At 39.5% G+C, this 17,748-nt stretch overlaps 1 protein-coding gene across 5 annotated transcripts in view; it reads right to left on the minus strand.

Moving 5' to 3' along the window:
- HPGD (15-hydroxyprostaglandin dehydrogenase) overlaps positions 1–17,748 on the minus strand; it is a 42,052-nt gene that overhangs the window by 8,560 nt on the left and 15,744 nt on the right. The window contains exon 5 of one of the 5 annotated variants that reach the window (XM_070069659.1): positions 9,495–9,608. The exons of 3 other annotated variants lie outside the window; for them this stretch is intronic. In XM_070069659.1, coding sequence (XP_069925760.1) covers positions 9,495–9,608 — 114 coding nt within the window. Of the gene's footprint in view, positions 1–9,494; positions 9,609–16,958; positions 17,165–17,748 lie in introns of those variants that run through there. One more of the 5 variants, XM_051832408.2, reaches the window with a different exon arrangement.

A 17,748-nucleotide genomic window follows, 5' to 3' on the forward strand; every position in this document is an offset into this window, starting at 1 on the left:
CAGTCAAACCAAAGAAAAGAAGAGGAAATTAGAAATCTAAAAAATATTGTTGGGAATCTACAAGATACTATTAAAAAAACCAACATTCGGGTTCTAGGAGTTCCTGAAGGCATGGAGAGAGAGAAAGGATTAGAATGCCTTTTTAGTGAGATACTAGCAGAGAACTTTCCGGGTCTGGAGAAGGACAGAGACATCCTAGTACAGGAAGCTCATAGAACCCCCAGTAAACATGACCAAAAGAGATCCTCACCACGACACATTGTAATTAAACTCACCACAGTGAAACATAAAGATCCTAAAATGTGCAAGAGAGAAACGTCAGATTACTCTCAGAGGATCTCCAATCAGACTCACAGCAGACTTCTCATCAGAAACACTACAGGCTAGGAGGGAATGGCGAGACATAGCACAGGTGCTAAGAGAGAAAAACTGCCAGCCCAGAATATTATATCCTGCTAAGCTCTCATTTGTGAATGAAGGTGAAATAAAGACCTTTCTTAGCAAACAGAAATTGAAAGACTTTGCCGCCACTTGTCCGGCCCTGCAAAAGATACTTAAAGATGTGCTACACTCAGAAACACAGAAACACGGCCATCAATATGAAAGAAGGTAAAGGAAGAACACCTACCAGTAAAAGAGCATGGGAAGCTCAAAGCATATACTAGAAAATGTTTCCGGGAAAATGGCAGGGCAAAGTCACTATGTATCAATAGTCACATTAAACGTGAATGGCCTGAACTGCCCAGTTAAAAGACATCGACTGGCTGACTGGCTTAAGGAACAACACCCAACTATTTGTTGCCTACAAGAAACACATCTCTCTAACAAAGATGCATGCAGACTGAAAGTGAAAGGTTGGAAAAAGATATTCCATGCCAACAGAAACCAAAAAAAAGCAGGTGTAGCCATATTAATATCAGACAAAATAAACTTTAATACAAAAACTGTTAAGAGAGACAAAGAGGGGCACTATATAATGATTAAGGGTTCAATTCAACAGGAAGATGTAACTATTATAAATGTATATGCACCTAATTACAGGGCACCGGTCTATTTAAAACATATGTTAAGGGACTTAAAGGGAGACTTAGACTCCAATACAATAGTACTGGGGGACTTCAAAACTCCACTCTCAGAAATAGATAGATCATCCAGACAGAAGATCAACAAGGAAACAGCAGATTTAATCGACACTATTGCCCAAAGGAATCTAACAGACATCTACAGAACTTTCAATCCTACATCTAAAGACTTTACATTCTTTTCAGCAGTGCATGGAACCTTCTCCAGGATTGCTCACATACTAGGTCATAAAGCAAGTCTCAGCAAATTTAAAAGAATTAGAATCATACCATGCAGCTTCTCAGACCACAGTGGAATGAAGCTGGAAATTAGCAACTCAGAAAACCCCAGAAAGTATGCAAACACATGGAGACTGAACAACATGCTCCTGAATGAACACTGGGTCATTCAAGAAATCAAAAGAGAAATCAGAAACTTTCTGGATGTAAATGAGGATAACAACACAACATATCAAAACTTATGGGATACGGCAAAAGCGGTATTGAGAGGCAAGTTTATAGCAATAGGGGCCTATATCAAGAAATTGGAAAGGCACCAAATAAATGAGCTTTCAAGGCATCTCAAGGACCTAGAAAATTTGCAGCAAACCAGACCCAAATCTAGTAGGAGAAGAGAAATAATGAAAATCAGAGAAGAAATTAACAGGATTGAATTCAAAAAAACATTACAAAAAATCAGCCAAACAAGGAGCTGGTTTTTGGAAAAAATAAACAAAATTGACACCCCATTGTCCCAACTAACTAAAAAAAAGAAGAGAAAAGACCCAAATCAATAAAATCAGAGATGAAAAAGGAAACAACAGACACCACAGAAATAAAAAGAATCATCAGAAATTACTACAAGGACTTGTATGCCAGCAAACAAGAAAATCTATCAGAAATGGATAGATTCCTGGACACATGCAATCTACCTAAATTGAACCAGGAAGACATAGAAAACCTAAGCAGACTCATAACTGAAACAGAAATTGAAACAGTAATAAAGGCCCTCCCAACAAAGAAAAGCCCAGGACCAGATGGATTCACTGCTGAATTCTACCAGACATTTAAAGAAGAACTAACTCCAATTCTTCTCAAACTATTCAGAACAATTGAAAAGGAGGGAATCCTCCCAAATTCTTTCTATGAAGCCAGCATCATCTTAATCCATAAGCCAGAGAAAGATGCAGCACTGAAAGAGAATTACAGACCAATATCCCTGATGAACATAGACGCAAAAATCCTCAATAAAATTCTCGCCAATAGAATACAACAACACATCAGGAAAATCATCCACCCAGACAAGTGGGATTTATCCCTGGTATGCAGGTTCAACATTTGCAAATCAATCAATGTGATTCAACCACATTAACAGACTGCAGAAGAAAAACCATATGATTATCTCAATAGATGCAGAGAAAGCATTCGATAAGATTCAACACACTTTCATGATGAAAACTCAAAGCAAATTGGGTATAGAAGGAACATTCCTCAATATAATCAAAGCAATTTATAAAAAACCCACAGCCAGCATCCTATTGAATGGGGAAAAGTTGGAAACATTTCCACTGAGATCTGGCACCAGACTGGATGCCCACTCTCACCACTTCTATTTAACATAGTTCTGGAAGTTTTAGCCAGAGCCATCAGACAAGAAAAAGAAATTAAAGGAATACAAATTGAGAAGGAAGAAGTCAAACTATCCCTCTTTGCAGATGATATGATTCTTTACTAGGGGATCCAAAGAACTCTACTAAGAGACTACTGGAACTCATAGAGGAGTTTGGCAAAGTGGCAGGATATAAAATCAATGCACAAAAATCAACAGCCTTTGTATACACAAGCAATTCCATGGCTGAGAAAGAACTTCTAAGATCAATCCCATTCACAGTAGCTACAAAAACAATCAAATACCATGGAATAAACTTAACCAAGGACGTTAAAGATCTCTACGATGAGAAGTACAAAATCTTTTTTTTTTTTTTTTTTTTTGACAGGCAGAGTGGACAGTGAGAGAGAGAGACAGAGAGAGAAAGGTCTTCCTTTGCCGTTGGTTCACCCTCCAATGGCCGCCGCTGCAGCCGGCGCACCGCGCTGATCCGATGGCAGGAGCCAGGAGCCAGGTGCTTTTCCTGGTCTCCCATGGGGTGCAGGGCCCAAGCACCTGGGCCATCCTCCACTGCACTCCCTGGCCATAGCAGAGAGCTGGCCTGGAAGAGGGGCAACCGGGACAGAATCCGGCGCCCCGACCGGGACTAGAACCCGGTGTGCCGGCGCCGCAAGGTGGAGGATTAGCCTAGTGAGCCACGGCGCCGGCTAGAAGTACAAAATCTTAAAGAAAGAAATAGAAGAGGATACCAAAAAATGGAAAAATCTTCCATGCTCATGGATTGGAAGAATCAACATCATCAAAATGTCCATTCTCCCAAAAGCAATTTATAGATTCAATGCAATCCCAATCAAGATACCAAAGACATTCTTCTCAGATCTAGAAAAAATGATGCTGAAATTCATATGAAGGCACAAGAGACCTCGAATAGCTAAAGCAATCTTGTACAACAAAAACAAAGCCAGAGGCATCACAATACCAGGTTTCAGGATATACTACAGGGCAGTTGTAATCAAAACAGCATGGTACTGGTACAGAAATAGATGGATAGACCAATGGAACAGAATTGAAACTCCAGAAATCAACCCAAACATCTACAGCCAACTTATATTTGATCAAGGATCTAAAACCAATTCCTGGAGCAAGGACAGTCTATTCAATAAATGGTGCTGGGAAAACTGGATTTCCATGTGCAGAAGCATGAAGCAAGACCCCTACCTTACACCTTACACAAAAATCCACTCAACGTGGATTAAAGACCTAAATCTACGACCTGACACCATCAAGTTATTAGAGAACATTGGAGAAACCCTTCAAGATATTGGCACAGGCAAAGAATTTCTGGAAAAGACCCGGGAGGCACAGGCAGTCAAAGCCAAAATCAACTATTGGGATTGCATCAAATTGAGAAGTTTCTGTACAGCAAAAGAAACAGTCAGGAGAGTGAAGAGACAACCGACAGAATGGGAAAAAATATTTGCAAACTATGCAACAGATAAAGGGTTAATAACCAGAATCTACAAAGAGATCAAGAAACTCCACAACATCAAAACCAACAACCCACTTAAGAGATGGCCCAAGGACCTCAATAGACATTTTTCAAAAGAGGAAATCCAAATGGCCAACAGGCACATGAAAAAATGTTCAAGGTCACTAGCAATCAGGGAAATGCAAATCAAAAGCACAATGAGGTTTCACCTCACCCCGGTTAGAATGGCTCACATACAGAAATCTACCAACAACTGATGCTGGCGAGGATGTGGGGAAAAAGGGACACTAACCCACTGTTGGTGGGAATGCAAACTGGTCAAGCCACTATGGAAGTCAGTCTGGAGATTCCTCAGAAACCTGAATATAACCCTACCATTCGACCCAGCCATCCCACTACTTGGAATTTACCCAAAGGAATTTAAATTGGCAAACAAACAAGCTGTCTGCACCCTAATGTTTATTGCAGCTCAATTCACAATAGCTAAGACCTGGAACCAATCTAAATGCCCATCAACGGTAGACTGGATAAAGAAATTATGGGACATGTACTCTTTAGAATACTATACTGCAGTAAGAAAAAACAAAATCCAGTCACTTGCAACAAAATGGAGGAATCTGGAACACATCATGCTGAGTGAAATAAGCCAGTCCCAAAGGGACAAATACCATATGTTCTCCCTGATTGGTGACAACTGACTGAACACCAAAAAGGAAACCTGTTGAAGTGAAATGGACACAATGAGAAACGGTGACTTGATCAGCATAGCCCTGACTGTTAATGAACAATTTAATACATTATCCCTCTTAGTAGTTTTTTTTGTCTGTTCTACTTAATATGACTGGTTTAATTCTGTAATTAATACACAGTTATTCTTAAGTGTTGAAATTTAACTGAAATGTGATCCCTGTTAAACATAAGAGTGGGAATAAGAGAGGGAAGAGATGTACAATTTGGGACATGCTCAGGCTGACTTGCCCCAAATGGTAGAGTTAGAAACATACCAGGTGACTCCAATTTAATCCTATCAAGGTGGCATGTTCCAATGCCATCTCACCAGTCCAAGTGATCAATTTCAGTTCACAATTGATCTTAATGAAAGAACTAAGAGTCAAAGGGAGCACATAAACAAGTCTGGTACCTGCTAATACTAACCGATAGAATAAATAAAGGGGAGAGTGATCCAACATGGGAAGCGAGATACTCAGCAGACTCATAGAATGGCAGATGTCCTAAATAGCACTCTGGCCTCAGAATCAGCCCTAAAGGCATTTGGATCTGGCTGAAAAGCCCATGAGAGTATTTCAGGCATGGAAAGCCAAGACACTCTGGTAAAAAAAAAAAAAAAAAAAAAAAAACAAAAAAAAAAAAAAAACAAAAAAAAAACAAAACCTAAATGAAAGATCTCTGTGAGTGAGATCCCAGTGGAAAGAACACGTCTTCAAAGAAGGAGGTACCTTTCTCTGAAGGGAGGAGAGAACCTCCACTTTGACTATGACCTTGTCTAAACAAGATAAGAGTCGGAGAACTCAAGGGGCTTCCATAGCCTTGGAAACTCTTGACTGGAGCATGGGGAGATTACTGAGGCCATAAACAAGAGTGTCAATTTGTAAAGTCAACAACAGGAGTCACTGTGCACTTACTCCTCATGTAGGATCTCTGTCCTTAGCGTGCTGTACATTGAGACTTAATGCTATAACGAGTACTCAAACAGTATATTTCACTTTGTGTTTCTATGGGGGTGCAAACTGTTGAAAACTTTACTTAATGTATACTAAACTGATCTTCTGTAAAAAAAAAAAAAAAGAAGAAATTATCAATTCCCAACTTGACTCTCACTGGGATTAAACATGACAATAGGTCTGATCTGATTTCATCATCATTTAAAAAAATCATCTATTATTTTTCACTTTATGTTTCTGTGTGGGAGCAAATTGTTGAAATCCTTACTTAATGTATGCTAAACTGATCTTCTGTAGATAAAGAGAATCGAAAATGAATCTTTATGTGAATGGAAGGGGAGAGGGAGTGGGAGAGGGGAGGGTTGCGGGTGGGAGGGACGTTATGGGGGGAAGCCATTGTAATCCATAAGCTGTACTTTGGAAATTTATATTCATTAAATAAAAGTTAAAAAAAATCTGTGATTTCTGAATCAAGAAACAGTGATCCCAGATTACTATAATGTTATTAATATCAAATGTCATGCTAATAATACTAAATTATTCTGCTGAGGCATGTTTATCTCCACCCAGCTAACCATTCCCAGAACACCACCAATCAGTCGTGAGTGTTGTGCCAAAGTTCAGCAATAAATGCAGACTTTAACCACTCCCTTGGTGGCTGCCAGGTCTCAATTTATAAAGTATGTTTGCTCAAGAGCAGTTTAAATCCCTGAGGATGGTAGATCACAGGTAGCATGTCTAACTAGTGATCTCAAGGTATATCACATGTTGGTTCTCTTGTTGTTCTGGGTTAAGTAAAATGTGTAAGTTAATTAAGTTTATCAGTGGTAGTCAACAAGAATTTATAATGTCTCCCCAGGGTACATAGGTATCCCAGGAGTTTGTGAAAATACATAGGTGTAGCCAGACATTACTGCTTCTTGTTCTTTTAAATTAGTCCTTGTCTTATGCATTCTTTTAGTGTTTAATGAGACAAAGGCATTGGTTGTAGGATGATGTTCACTACTGCAGAAAATGCAATGTGAACTTTAATCAGAGATAAGTTAGTTGACACATCCACAAAAATCACAAGATATTGTTCACGAATGTTGTCAAAAATGAATTTGGAATTGAATTTTGCTGCATTGCAGAGATGATGAACTTCTGAATTTGAGATAGCTCAAGATGTCACAAAAGTGAAAAAAATCAAATACAGTTTTGTGTGTTCAGGTATAAGCATAAGTAGCACAAAAAAGATATCTCCTTTAAAGGTAGAATTATAAAAGCAGACCAGCATGTGAAAGATCCTACTTGCATTTTTAAAATGGAACTTGGTTTTATGAATCTCATAACAAGCTAATGACATTTTTACTGTTATCCTGCAAAATGTTTGTTATCCAGCAAAATGCTTACTCTTATATTGCTTTTGCTTTCTAATATTATACTAAGGCTATGTAAATCAGCTTTAGACATTTGGAAACCTAGCTTTCTTTTTTTGTTATTTCTTTACCCTTTTTATGGTTTTATTTTATGGAGATATAATTGACATGCATTTAAAACTGTATATGTAAAATGTATAATTTGCTAAGTTTTGACATACGTATGCACCAATGAGACCATGACTACAATCAAGACAATGAGCATATCCCCCATCCTAACAGCTTCCTTGCACCCTTTGGTAATCTCTTCTTCATATCTCCTTCTCACCAGGCAACTACTGATCTGCTTTGTGCTTCTATAGTTTGCATTTTGTAGAATTCTGCAATCATGTTTTCTGTGGTTCTTTCAGCATAATTATTTTGAGATTCATACATGTTGTAGTATGTATGAATTGCTCAGTTTTTTTGGCTAAATAGTAAGATTATTCCACTGTAAGGACATACCATTAATTGCACATACTGCTTATTCACTAGTTTATAAATGTTTTTTGATTTGGGTTATATTTGATGGTATTAAAAAGGTAAATGGGGGCCAGCATTGTACTGTAGCAGGTTAAACTGCTGCCTATGATGCCAGCATCCCATATAGGCTCCAGTTTGAATCCGGGCTAATCCACTTCCAATCCAGCTCCTTCATAATGCTCCTGTGAAAGCAGTGGAAGATGACACTAGTGCTTGAGCCCCTGCCACCCATGGGGGAGACCTGGATGGAGTTACAGGCTCCTGGTTTAAACTTGGCTCAGCCCTAGCTATTGTAGCCATTTGGAGAGTGAACTGCAGATGGAAGATCTCTCTCTGCCCTTTAAATAAAGAAATATAAATCTTGAAAAAATAGGAGGTGTCAAAAAAATAAAAATAAAAAAATAGAATTCTCTTTACCTTCTTAGAGAAAATAGAGGATTCTTTTTTTTTTTTTTTTTTTTTTTTTTTTTTTTTGGACGGGCAGAGTAGACAGTGAGAGAGAGAGAGAGACAGAGAGAAAGGTCTTCCTTTTCCATTAGTTCACCCTACAGTGGTCGCTGCGGCCAGCGCGCTGCGGCCGGTGCACCGCTCTGATCCGAAGCCAGGAGCCAGGTGCTTCCTTCTGGTCTCCCATGCAGGTGCAGGGCCCAAGGACTTGGCTCATCCTCTACTGCACTCCCGAGCCACAGCAGAGAGCTGGACTGGAAGAGGAGCGACCGGGACAGAATCCGGCGCCCTGACCGGGACTAGAACCCAGTGTGCTGGCGCCGCAGGTGGAGGATTAGCCTATTGAGCTGCGGCGCCGGCCGAGAATTCTATTTTTTAAAATCTTTATTTATTTTATTTTAAAGGCAGAGTTTCAGAGAGGCAGAGGGAGAGAGAGAGAGAGAGAGAGAGAGACAGAAAGAGAGAGAGAGAGAGAGAGAGAGAGAGAGAGAGAGAGAGAGAGAAGTCTTCCATCTTTCCATCTGCTGGTTCACTTCCCAGATGGCCACAATGGCCGGAGCTGTGCCACTCTGAAGCCAGGAGCCAGGAACTTCCCCAGGTCTCTCAAGCAGGTTCAGGGGCCCAAGGACTTGGGCCATCCTCTACTGCTTTTCCAGGCCATAGCAGGGAGCAGGATCAGAAGTGGAGAAGCTGGGACTCGAATCGGCACCCATATGGGATGCCGGCTCTGTAGGTGCTGGCTTTACTGGCTATGCCACAGCGCCGGCCCCAGAATTCTATTTTTCATTGTATTCACTCCAGTTGTAGTTAATTTAATTAGAGAGTTTTCCTTTGATCTCCCTAATACTTGTGGAATAACAAAAATATTTGTTTTTTATTTATTTGAAAGATGGATAGGGAAAGAGGAAAGGAAGCAAGGAGAGAGAAAGAGCAATAAGAAATCCTTCTTCTATATGCTGGTTAATTCCCCCAATGCCTACAAGAATAAGAGCTTAGCCGTGCCAAAGCCAGGAGCCAGGAATTCAATCTGGGTCTCCAAGGTGGGTAGCAAGGACCCAACTTCTTGAGCCATCACCTGCTGCTTCCCAGAGTCTTAGTTAGCTAGAAGCTGGAGTCAGAAGTAGAGCTGGGTGCCGTCGCCACGGCTCACTAGGCTAATCTTCCGCCTTGCGGCGCCGGCACTCTGGGTTCTAGTCCCGGTCGGGGTGCCAGATTTTGTCTCGGTTGCCCCCCTTCCAGGCCAGCTCTCTGCTGTGGCCAGGGAGTGCAGTGGAGGATGGCCCAAGTATTTGGGCCCTGCACCCCATGGGAGACCAGGATAGGTACCTGGCTCCTGCCATCGGATCAGCGCGGTGCGCCAGCCGCAGCGACCATTGAAGGGTGAACCAACGGCAAAGGAAGACCTTTCTCGTTGTCTCTCTCTCTCACTGTACACTCTGCCTGTCAAAAGAAAAAAAAAAAAAGAAGTAGAGCTGGGACTGGAAGCCAGGCATTCCAATGTGGAATATATGCATCTCAATCAGCATATTACTATTGTAGCAAATGCCTCCCTCTATTGTGTCTGTTATGTTTTGAGAAGATGAGGTACATTAGTGATTTGCAGTGCTTTGTCTCCAACTTTCCAATTGACTGTCAATATAGAAATATACTATCTGTATTTCCAATTGCTGAATTGAAAATGGAGGCTAAAAGGAGGAAGGAGGAAGAAAAGCTTTTAAGGCTTTTTTTTTTTTTTTTGGGCAAAGACTTTAATTAAAAGCAGAATTTTTTTAAGCAATCAAACATTTACTATTGGATCTCAAGATCAATTTTTCTTTTTTAAATATATTACTACTATTGTGATTTAGCTTCAGAATTGGTTAACTATCACTTTAGACCTACAACACCAACATATATTAGTTTTTTGTCTTTCAAATAAAAGTTGTATTCTGAGCCTGGTGATCCAGGTCAGCATATAGAATTGGGATGAGTGTACATGATATGACACTTCGGATACCCCTAGTGTGATAGTTGATTTATATTGTGCTCCCTAAGGTTCCTAGAGTTTACAACCTATACACGTACACATGACAGTCATCTGGAGTAGAGGAGGATGACTGAGCAAAAGGGTCAAAAAGAAGGAACTAACAGAAGTGGCAATGAACAAGCTAAGTGTGCTATCACTGAAATTAAGGGAGTTTAAGAAGCTTTAAGTAGTTGCTGGTGTCCAGGACAGAATCAAATGAGAACCACTCTCGGAGATATGAAACATGTCTCACTACCTGCATCTGAAAATAAAACCCCTTTGACATCATATATTTCTCAGTCTGTCATTTTGCTCACCAAAAAATATCCTCAAAGGAGTTTGTATATTCATGATCCCCACTTTCCTTAGCTCTCCCTTATTTCACACATTCTAATCAGGACTACTTTTGACCACTCCAAAGAGAGCTTTTGGATGGTGCCAAGGAGCAACATCTTGCTAAGGCTAAATCTCTGTCTTCACCTTGCTTGATCTCTTTCTCAGTAGCAACTCATACAGTTATGCTCTCCTTGAAACACCTCCTCTTTAGTCCGGTCTCTCTTGGCCTCACACTCACCGGCAGCTCCTTCTTCATGTGCTTTCCTGGCTCTCCCTCCTTTCCCAGACCCACAAACATGCTTGAAAAATTGTTCCTGCTTCTATTTTTTGTAGACATTCTCTTCCCAAGTGATTTTATTCACTCATATGGATGAAACTTCATCCTCTCAAATTTTTTCTTTTGTCACACACATACACACACATACCCCCTATACACATTATTCTCAAATTAAAACTTCAAATACCCAGCCATGATCTTTCATTCTGCCTTGACCTCTTGAGAGGGAGATTTGATATATTTATTGTTGTGTTTCTTAATTTTTTCTTTTGCATTAGGTCTAATTCAAAAATTTTGTTAAGATGTAATTCTTTTCAGAAATACATGTTCAGTACCAATAAGTGCAAAGTAGAGTAAAAATTTGTTTTAAATATAGTAAATCAAAACACATAACAAATGGGCAGACCACTATTTTATCAAAACATCATTTCTTACACTACTTGACCATTTAAAAAATCCTTTTATCAAGAGAACAGCAAGACAAATCCCACACTAGAAGGAAATAGTTGCAAAAGACATAGTCAACAAAGGATTGTTATCCAAAAAAAAAGTAAGAACTCAATGAAAAGAAAATGAAATACCCAAATAAAAACTGAGAAAACGCCACTCCCTAAAGAAGATATTACACAAATGACCAAGAAGCATATGAAAATGTATTCAACATCATGTCATTGAAAAAATAAAATAACAATAAAATCTTAATACACCCTGATTAGAATGACCACAATCCACATGTTGCAAACATAAAATACTGTGAAAATGTGGTTCAATAGGAATTCTCATTCATTCCTTGTGAGAATTTAAGATTCTGTAACCACATTGGAAGATAGTTTGGCAATTTCTTACAAAGTAAACATACAAGTATGCTTATAATACAGTCCAGAAGCTATGCCCCTTGGCATTAACCCAAAGAAGTTGAATACCCGAATCCATACAAAAACCTGCCAGAGGATGTTTATAGTGGCTTTATTTATAACTGCCAAAACTTGGAAACAAACAAGATGCCTTTCAGTAGGTAAATGGCTAAATGAAATGGAGACATCCAGTCAGCCCTAAAAAATAAAGCACTAAAAAGCTATCAAACTATGAAAAGACATGGAGGAAACTTACATGTCTATCACTAAGCAAAAGCAGCCAATCTGAAAAGACTACATCCTGTATGATTCCAACTATTTTTGATTCTAGAAATTGCAAAACTATGGAGATAGTAAAAAGATCAGTGTTTGCCAGGGGCTGGAGAGAGGTGGGGGTGAGTGGGCAGAGGACCAAGGATTTTTAGGGCAGTGAAGCTATTGAGGCAGACATCTTTAAACTATTTGTCCACACCTATAGAGTATATAACCCCAGGAAGGAACACAAATGTAAACTAGGGACTTTGCATGACAATGATATGTCTGTGTAGGTTCATCTGTTGTAACAAATCCACTCTCTGGAAGGTGCTGACAGTGAGGAAGATTCTTGGCTTGTAGGGGCAGGAACACATTGGAATTCTCTGTACTTTCAGTTGAATTTTGATGTGAATCAGCAACTACTCTATAAAATAAAATTTATTTAAAATAGCATAATTTTAACTGAATTTACAGAAAGCTTATAGCATACTGTTTTGGATCTTAGGTCTCAAGCTGACTGAGCTCAGATTCTGAATCCAGCACTATGTCCCCTTTAGAGAGGTAACTAGTGGGAGCTGTAGTGTCTTCAACTGAGTCCTAGGGTATTTACTGTCTTAAATATACTCATGTATGTAAAAATACTTAAAAACAGTTCCTGATACCTTATTATTTTTAAAAAAAAGTGTTATCTTGAAGCTAAACATTTTCCCTTAAGATCATCTCAAATTATTATTTTATTGACTTATTTACCTGTCCATCCACATTGTACTTTTTAATGATAATGTATCCTTTGCACCAAAATATCACACATCTGGTACAGTATCCTAACTTGGGTTTGATTTCTGAAACTTTGAAAACTGGACAGCAGCTAATCCTAATTCAAAAGGATTTAGAGGACTAAGTTCATACTGGGCCAGTGCTGTGGCACAGAGGGTTACACTGCCATCTGCAGAGCCAGCATCCCATATGGGTTCCGGTTTGAGTTCCAGCTGTTCCACTTCTGATCCAGCTCCCTGTTAATGTTCCTAGAAAAACAACGGAAGATGGCCCAAGTCCTGAGGTCCCTGTGTGGGGAGCAGGGCCTTGTGGGGAGCAGGGCCCGTCTCCCGCAACATGGCGAAATAAGTACTGAGACTACCGAGACGAGACTACTGAGACTATTGGGACTAACTCTATATGCATGAATCTCCCACCATATGACGCTGAGAGGGAGCAAACAGATCTTACACAGCTGCTTCGTCAATTAGCTGATTCCTGATCCAACCTCTGATTGGAGGAGAACTTCGTGCTCAGCATGTGGGCAGCAGAGCACGGATTGGTGGGAGAGGACAATAAAGGCGAGATAGAAGCGGTGCGGCGGGGGGGGGGGGGGGGGGGGGGGGGGGGGGATTCACTTATGCGCCGCGAGGCGAGGCGCTGCAGACATCTCACACCACGCGTGGAGAGAATAACAAGAATGCGGACACACACCAAGTGGAACGCGGTTAGAATGCAGTTAGCACAGGAGCAAACTTGAGCGCACAACGCACAACGCTGTTTAAACAACAGCGTCCGGTCCGGTGTCATTCTCCCTCGAGCCCGCGGAGGAGAGACACCGTGCACCCATGTGGGAGACCCAGAAGAAGCTCTTGACTCCTTGCTTCAGCCTGGCCCAGCCCTGGCTGTTGCCACCATTTTGGGGAGTAAACCAGAGGCTAGAAGACCTCTCTCTGTGTCACTCTTCTCCCTCTCTGTAACTTTGACTTTCAAAGTGAGTAAAATAAATCTTCAAACAGACAAACAAAAAAAATCAGTTTAAAAAGAAGTACATTTATGTTACAAGTACGTGTTTATAACCTTTTTAAGTGCAAAGCACAATGAAGTCCTATTTTAAATGTATTCAATTCAATGTATTCAATGTATTCAATTCAAATCAATGTATTTTAAATGTATTCAATTGAAATGTGTAAAATTAATAGGATGACTCATGGTGCAGCAGTGGAAATCAATAGGTTGAATAGTTAGGCCACTCGATTACCACTTCTCAGGGAGCTTTAATAGCTAATGACTATAGAACTCATTGTCACAATAAATATGTTTTTTTAAAAATCTTGCAAATTAGTTCCCATAAGCTCAGGATAATCATCTTATCACAGTATTAAAGGAGGTTTTTTTTGTTTGTTTGTTTGTTTGTTTGTTTTTACAGGCAGAGTGGATAGTGAGAGAGAGAGGAAGGTCTTCCTTTTGCCGTTGGTTCACCCTCCAGTGGCCGCCATGGCTGGTGCGCTGCAGCCAGCGCACCGCACTGATCTGAAGGCAGGAGCCAGGTGCTTCTCCTGGTCTCCCATGGGGTGCAGAGCCCAAGCACTTGGGCCATCCTCCACTGTACTCCCGGGCCACAGCAGAGAGCTGGCCTGGAAGAGGGGCAACCGGGACAGAATCCGGTGCCCCGACCGGGACTAGAACCCTGTGTGCTGGAGCCGCTAGGTGGAGGATTAGCCTATTGAGCTGCAGCGCCAGCCACTAAAGGAGTTAAGAAGAGTATTTTCCAGTATATATATTGTGAACCTCCCATTGTTCAAGTATACTTATAGAATTGAAAAAAGATTCTTTCCCAAAGTATCAGATTTATGTTTGTTGTAACTGTAAGTTTACAAAAATATCAGTAGGGGAAAAATTATATCCACAAACAAAAAAATTTACTTTGTATAATATGAGATTGATGAGATAACTATCTATGTTTATATCTATATATCAATATCTATATTTGTACAGCATTAAAAATAACTGAAAATTTCATATACCTTTATAGAACAAATAAAAAGTCATTTAGAAAAATGAAATTTAAATTCAATGTCCACATTAATTTATCGATCCTTAACAGTCTTTCTACCAATATTTGTTAAGAATCAAGTCAATCTCATATTTTTACAGGCAGTAAAAAATTCCAAAATATTTTGTGCAAAATCTCAAATCTCTTCATGAAGAAAGGGCAACTGTACTGGATCTTTAAATGCATTTCCTTCTAAATCGATGGAAACTAAGTAGAATAGTTGGAATAAGAAAAATGATTCAACGTAAGGAAACAGAATGTGAATTTAAGAATGCCAATCCTTGTAGCTCAGCAGTTTTGTTAGCAAGGAAATATCTAAATCTCTCATAGTTTTTCTATCATCAGAAAATAAACTGCCTACCTATCTGTCTGCTTTCAACCACTACTTCTCTAACATGAGGAAGAAGAAAGAACTAATGGGGATCTATTTTTTTGTGTGCAAGCATAAAACTGAACAAAGTAATATGGACTTCCTCATTGTATTATATTCTACACAATGAGACATCTTATCTGATGCTTCTTCCTCCACTCATTCTCATATCTGCCATTAGGTTAAGTTCTTTTTTAAAGATTTATTTATTTATTTGAGAGACAGAGTGATAGAGAGAGAGAGAGAGAGAGAGAGAGACTGTGTGTGAGAGAGAGAGAGGGAGGGAGGGAGGGAGGGAGGGAGAGACGGAGAGACGGAGAGAGAGGTCTTCTATCCTCTGGTTCACTCTCCAAATGGCCACAAAGGTCAGAGCTGAGCTGATCCAAAGCCAAGAAGCCAGGAGCTTCTTCCAGGTCTCCCAGATGGTTACAGGGGCCCAAGGACTTGGGCCATTCTCTGCTGCTTTCCCAGGTACATTAACAGAAAGGAGGATTGGAAGTGGAGTAGCCAGGACTTGAACTGGTGCCCATATATGATGCCAGCATCACAGGCAGAGGCATAACCTACTATGCCACAGCACCAGCCCATAGGTTAAGTTTTAAAGAGTGACATCACATTAAAAAGTGACATAAAGTTTCATAGCCTCTATACCTTCCACAATAAAAATCTTTATGGAAAGATAAATCCAATTGCAAATTCCAGTGATTCATTCTCAGAAAGTTGATCCTAATGTTCCACCAAAGTCCTCCTTCCTAAAATTCAGTCATTGCTTGTACTGCAGTCAGAGGAAACTGAAATGGAGTCTTAATCAATCAAAGAATATCCCTATGCATAAGAAACTAGCTTCTTACAGTGAATGGAGTCAAGGAATGGATCAGCAATGTTTGGGAACAGAATCAGGACCCACTTCAATCATGTTGATATCTTCTACAAGGCTATTAATTTCCTAATATTCCTGTCTTCCACATACTAAGAAAGCCTAAATGTTTTATCCATTCCACAAAGAGCTCATTAATAAATATTTAATCTTTTCTACTGATTCCTTTTAATTTGTGCCTTCTTAATTATTTTAGGCCAATCCAATCTCCATGGATTGGCAGGGACAACTTTACCAGGACTAAGCAGGAGGTGGGGTTCAGGGGTGACCATTGGCATCTGGGCAATTAAGGCTCAACAAAGAGAGAGAACAGTTCACTCATTCTACAACATACATTGAAATACAGCGATGTAACCACTACTAATTATCACTACATTTTTAAGGTTATGAGGCCATTTTGAAATTAGTTTTTCAACTATAAATTGGAGGTAATTAAACATTCTTATTGAAGGGATTGTTAAAAGTTAAAGTGATATCATATAGGCAATAGTGTATCACAATGTCTGGTACTGGCAGTTGCTAAATATGTGTAAGGCCCATTTTCTTATATCAAGAGAAGTTGTAGATGGTGGTACCAACGTAATTTTCTTACTCTTGGCCTAGAGATAAAGGACAAAGGTCAGTGTTTTATCTAACCTGAAATTTCTGGTCTGTTATGGCATTCCTGTACAACTATTGTTCTTCAGACTGTTGGAATCCCAAAGACTTGGCAACTTAAATATTATGGCTAATTTAAATAGTTTGTGCCACAATAATTATTTAGAGATATTGATCTATAGATCATAGGGTAGAAACCTAGTCGTTACTTTTTATTTCCATTTTCTTTCTGAAAATCCTCAACAAATATTTAATTCAGTTGAATTTATTATTTGAAGTGGTAATTTTAGCACTTTCACCTAATACAACTTATAAATTAGTCATTATTTTAGATAAAACTTACAGCACAAATGGATATGTCATTGAACTCTGATTTAAGACATGGCTAAACAATTATTTGATTTTCAAATATTTTATTTATTTTAAATTCTGAGTAAGTAAGACCTACAACATAAAAAAGTGTCGCTGTGGGGCTTGTTTCTGAGGCACAGAGAATGTCCCTCATTGACATCAAAATCCAAGGAGCTAAGTATATAGGTAGGTAGAAGAAGGATTCGTAGGTAGACTCCTTTTCCTGTGACAATTACTTTTTCTTTTCCACTGTTTGAAGCAACTGAAGATGAAAGAAGCATATTTGACTCTTGAGGAATGACTTATGAGAGGCCAACTGCATAAATATCTGCATTAAACCATAGTTTGCTCAGCATTGTTGTTCCTTCCAACTTTTTTTAATAGTTAAGGCTGGAGGTGACAAAATGAGTGCACGCTTGTATATTGCATTCATAAACAAAAACTCATATAGAAGAGTCCATGTGGTTAAATGATCAAAACAAGCTCTGGAGCTCCGAGTTGGAGCACACCCATCCCTCAATACGCTGAGGAATCACTCTCCACTTTAACTACTCTTGTTTGTTAAATCTATTAATTACATTTGAAACTCTATCTGCGTCAGTGGTCATTACTCATTAACTTCTCTGCCCAAACCAGTGTGTCAACTTAAGCTTTAACTATGACAGGAAAAGACTGTACTGAATCTGCATGAGATGATGCAGCTAGAGCCTGGTTAAGTTGAATATTACCCAGAGCTATTCTTCAAGATAATCCCCAGTAAGAGGAAAACATCTGAGTAAGGAAGGTTTAGGAAATATGGAATAATCAAGTATTAGCAATACTTTGGTAACTCCTCAAAGACGTTTT

The sequence above is a fragment of the Oryctolagus cuniculus genome, chromosome 2 (assembly GCF_964237555.1).
Source record: "Oryctolagus cuniculus chromosome 2, mOryCun1.1, whole genome shotgun sequence".
Classification (NCBI taxonomy): domain Eukaryota; kingdom Metazoa; phylum Chordata; class Mammalia; order Lagomorpha; family Leporidae; genus Oryctolagus; species Oryctolagus cuniculus.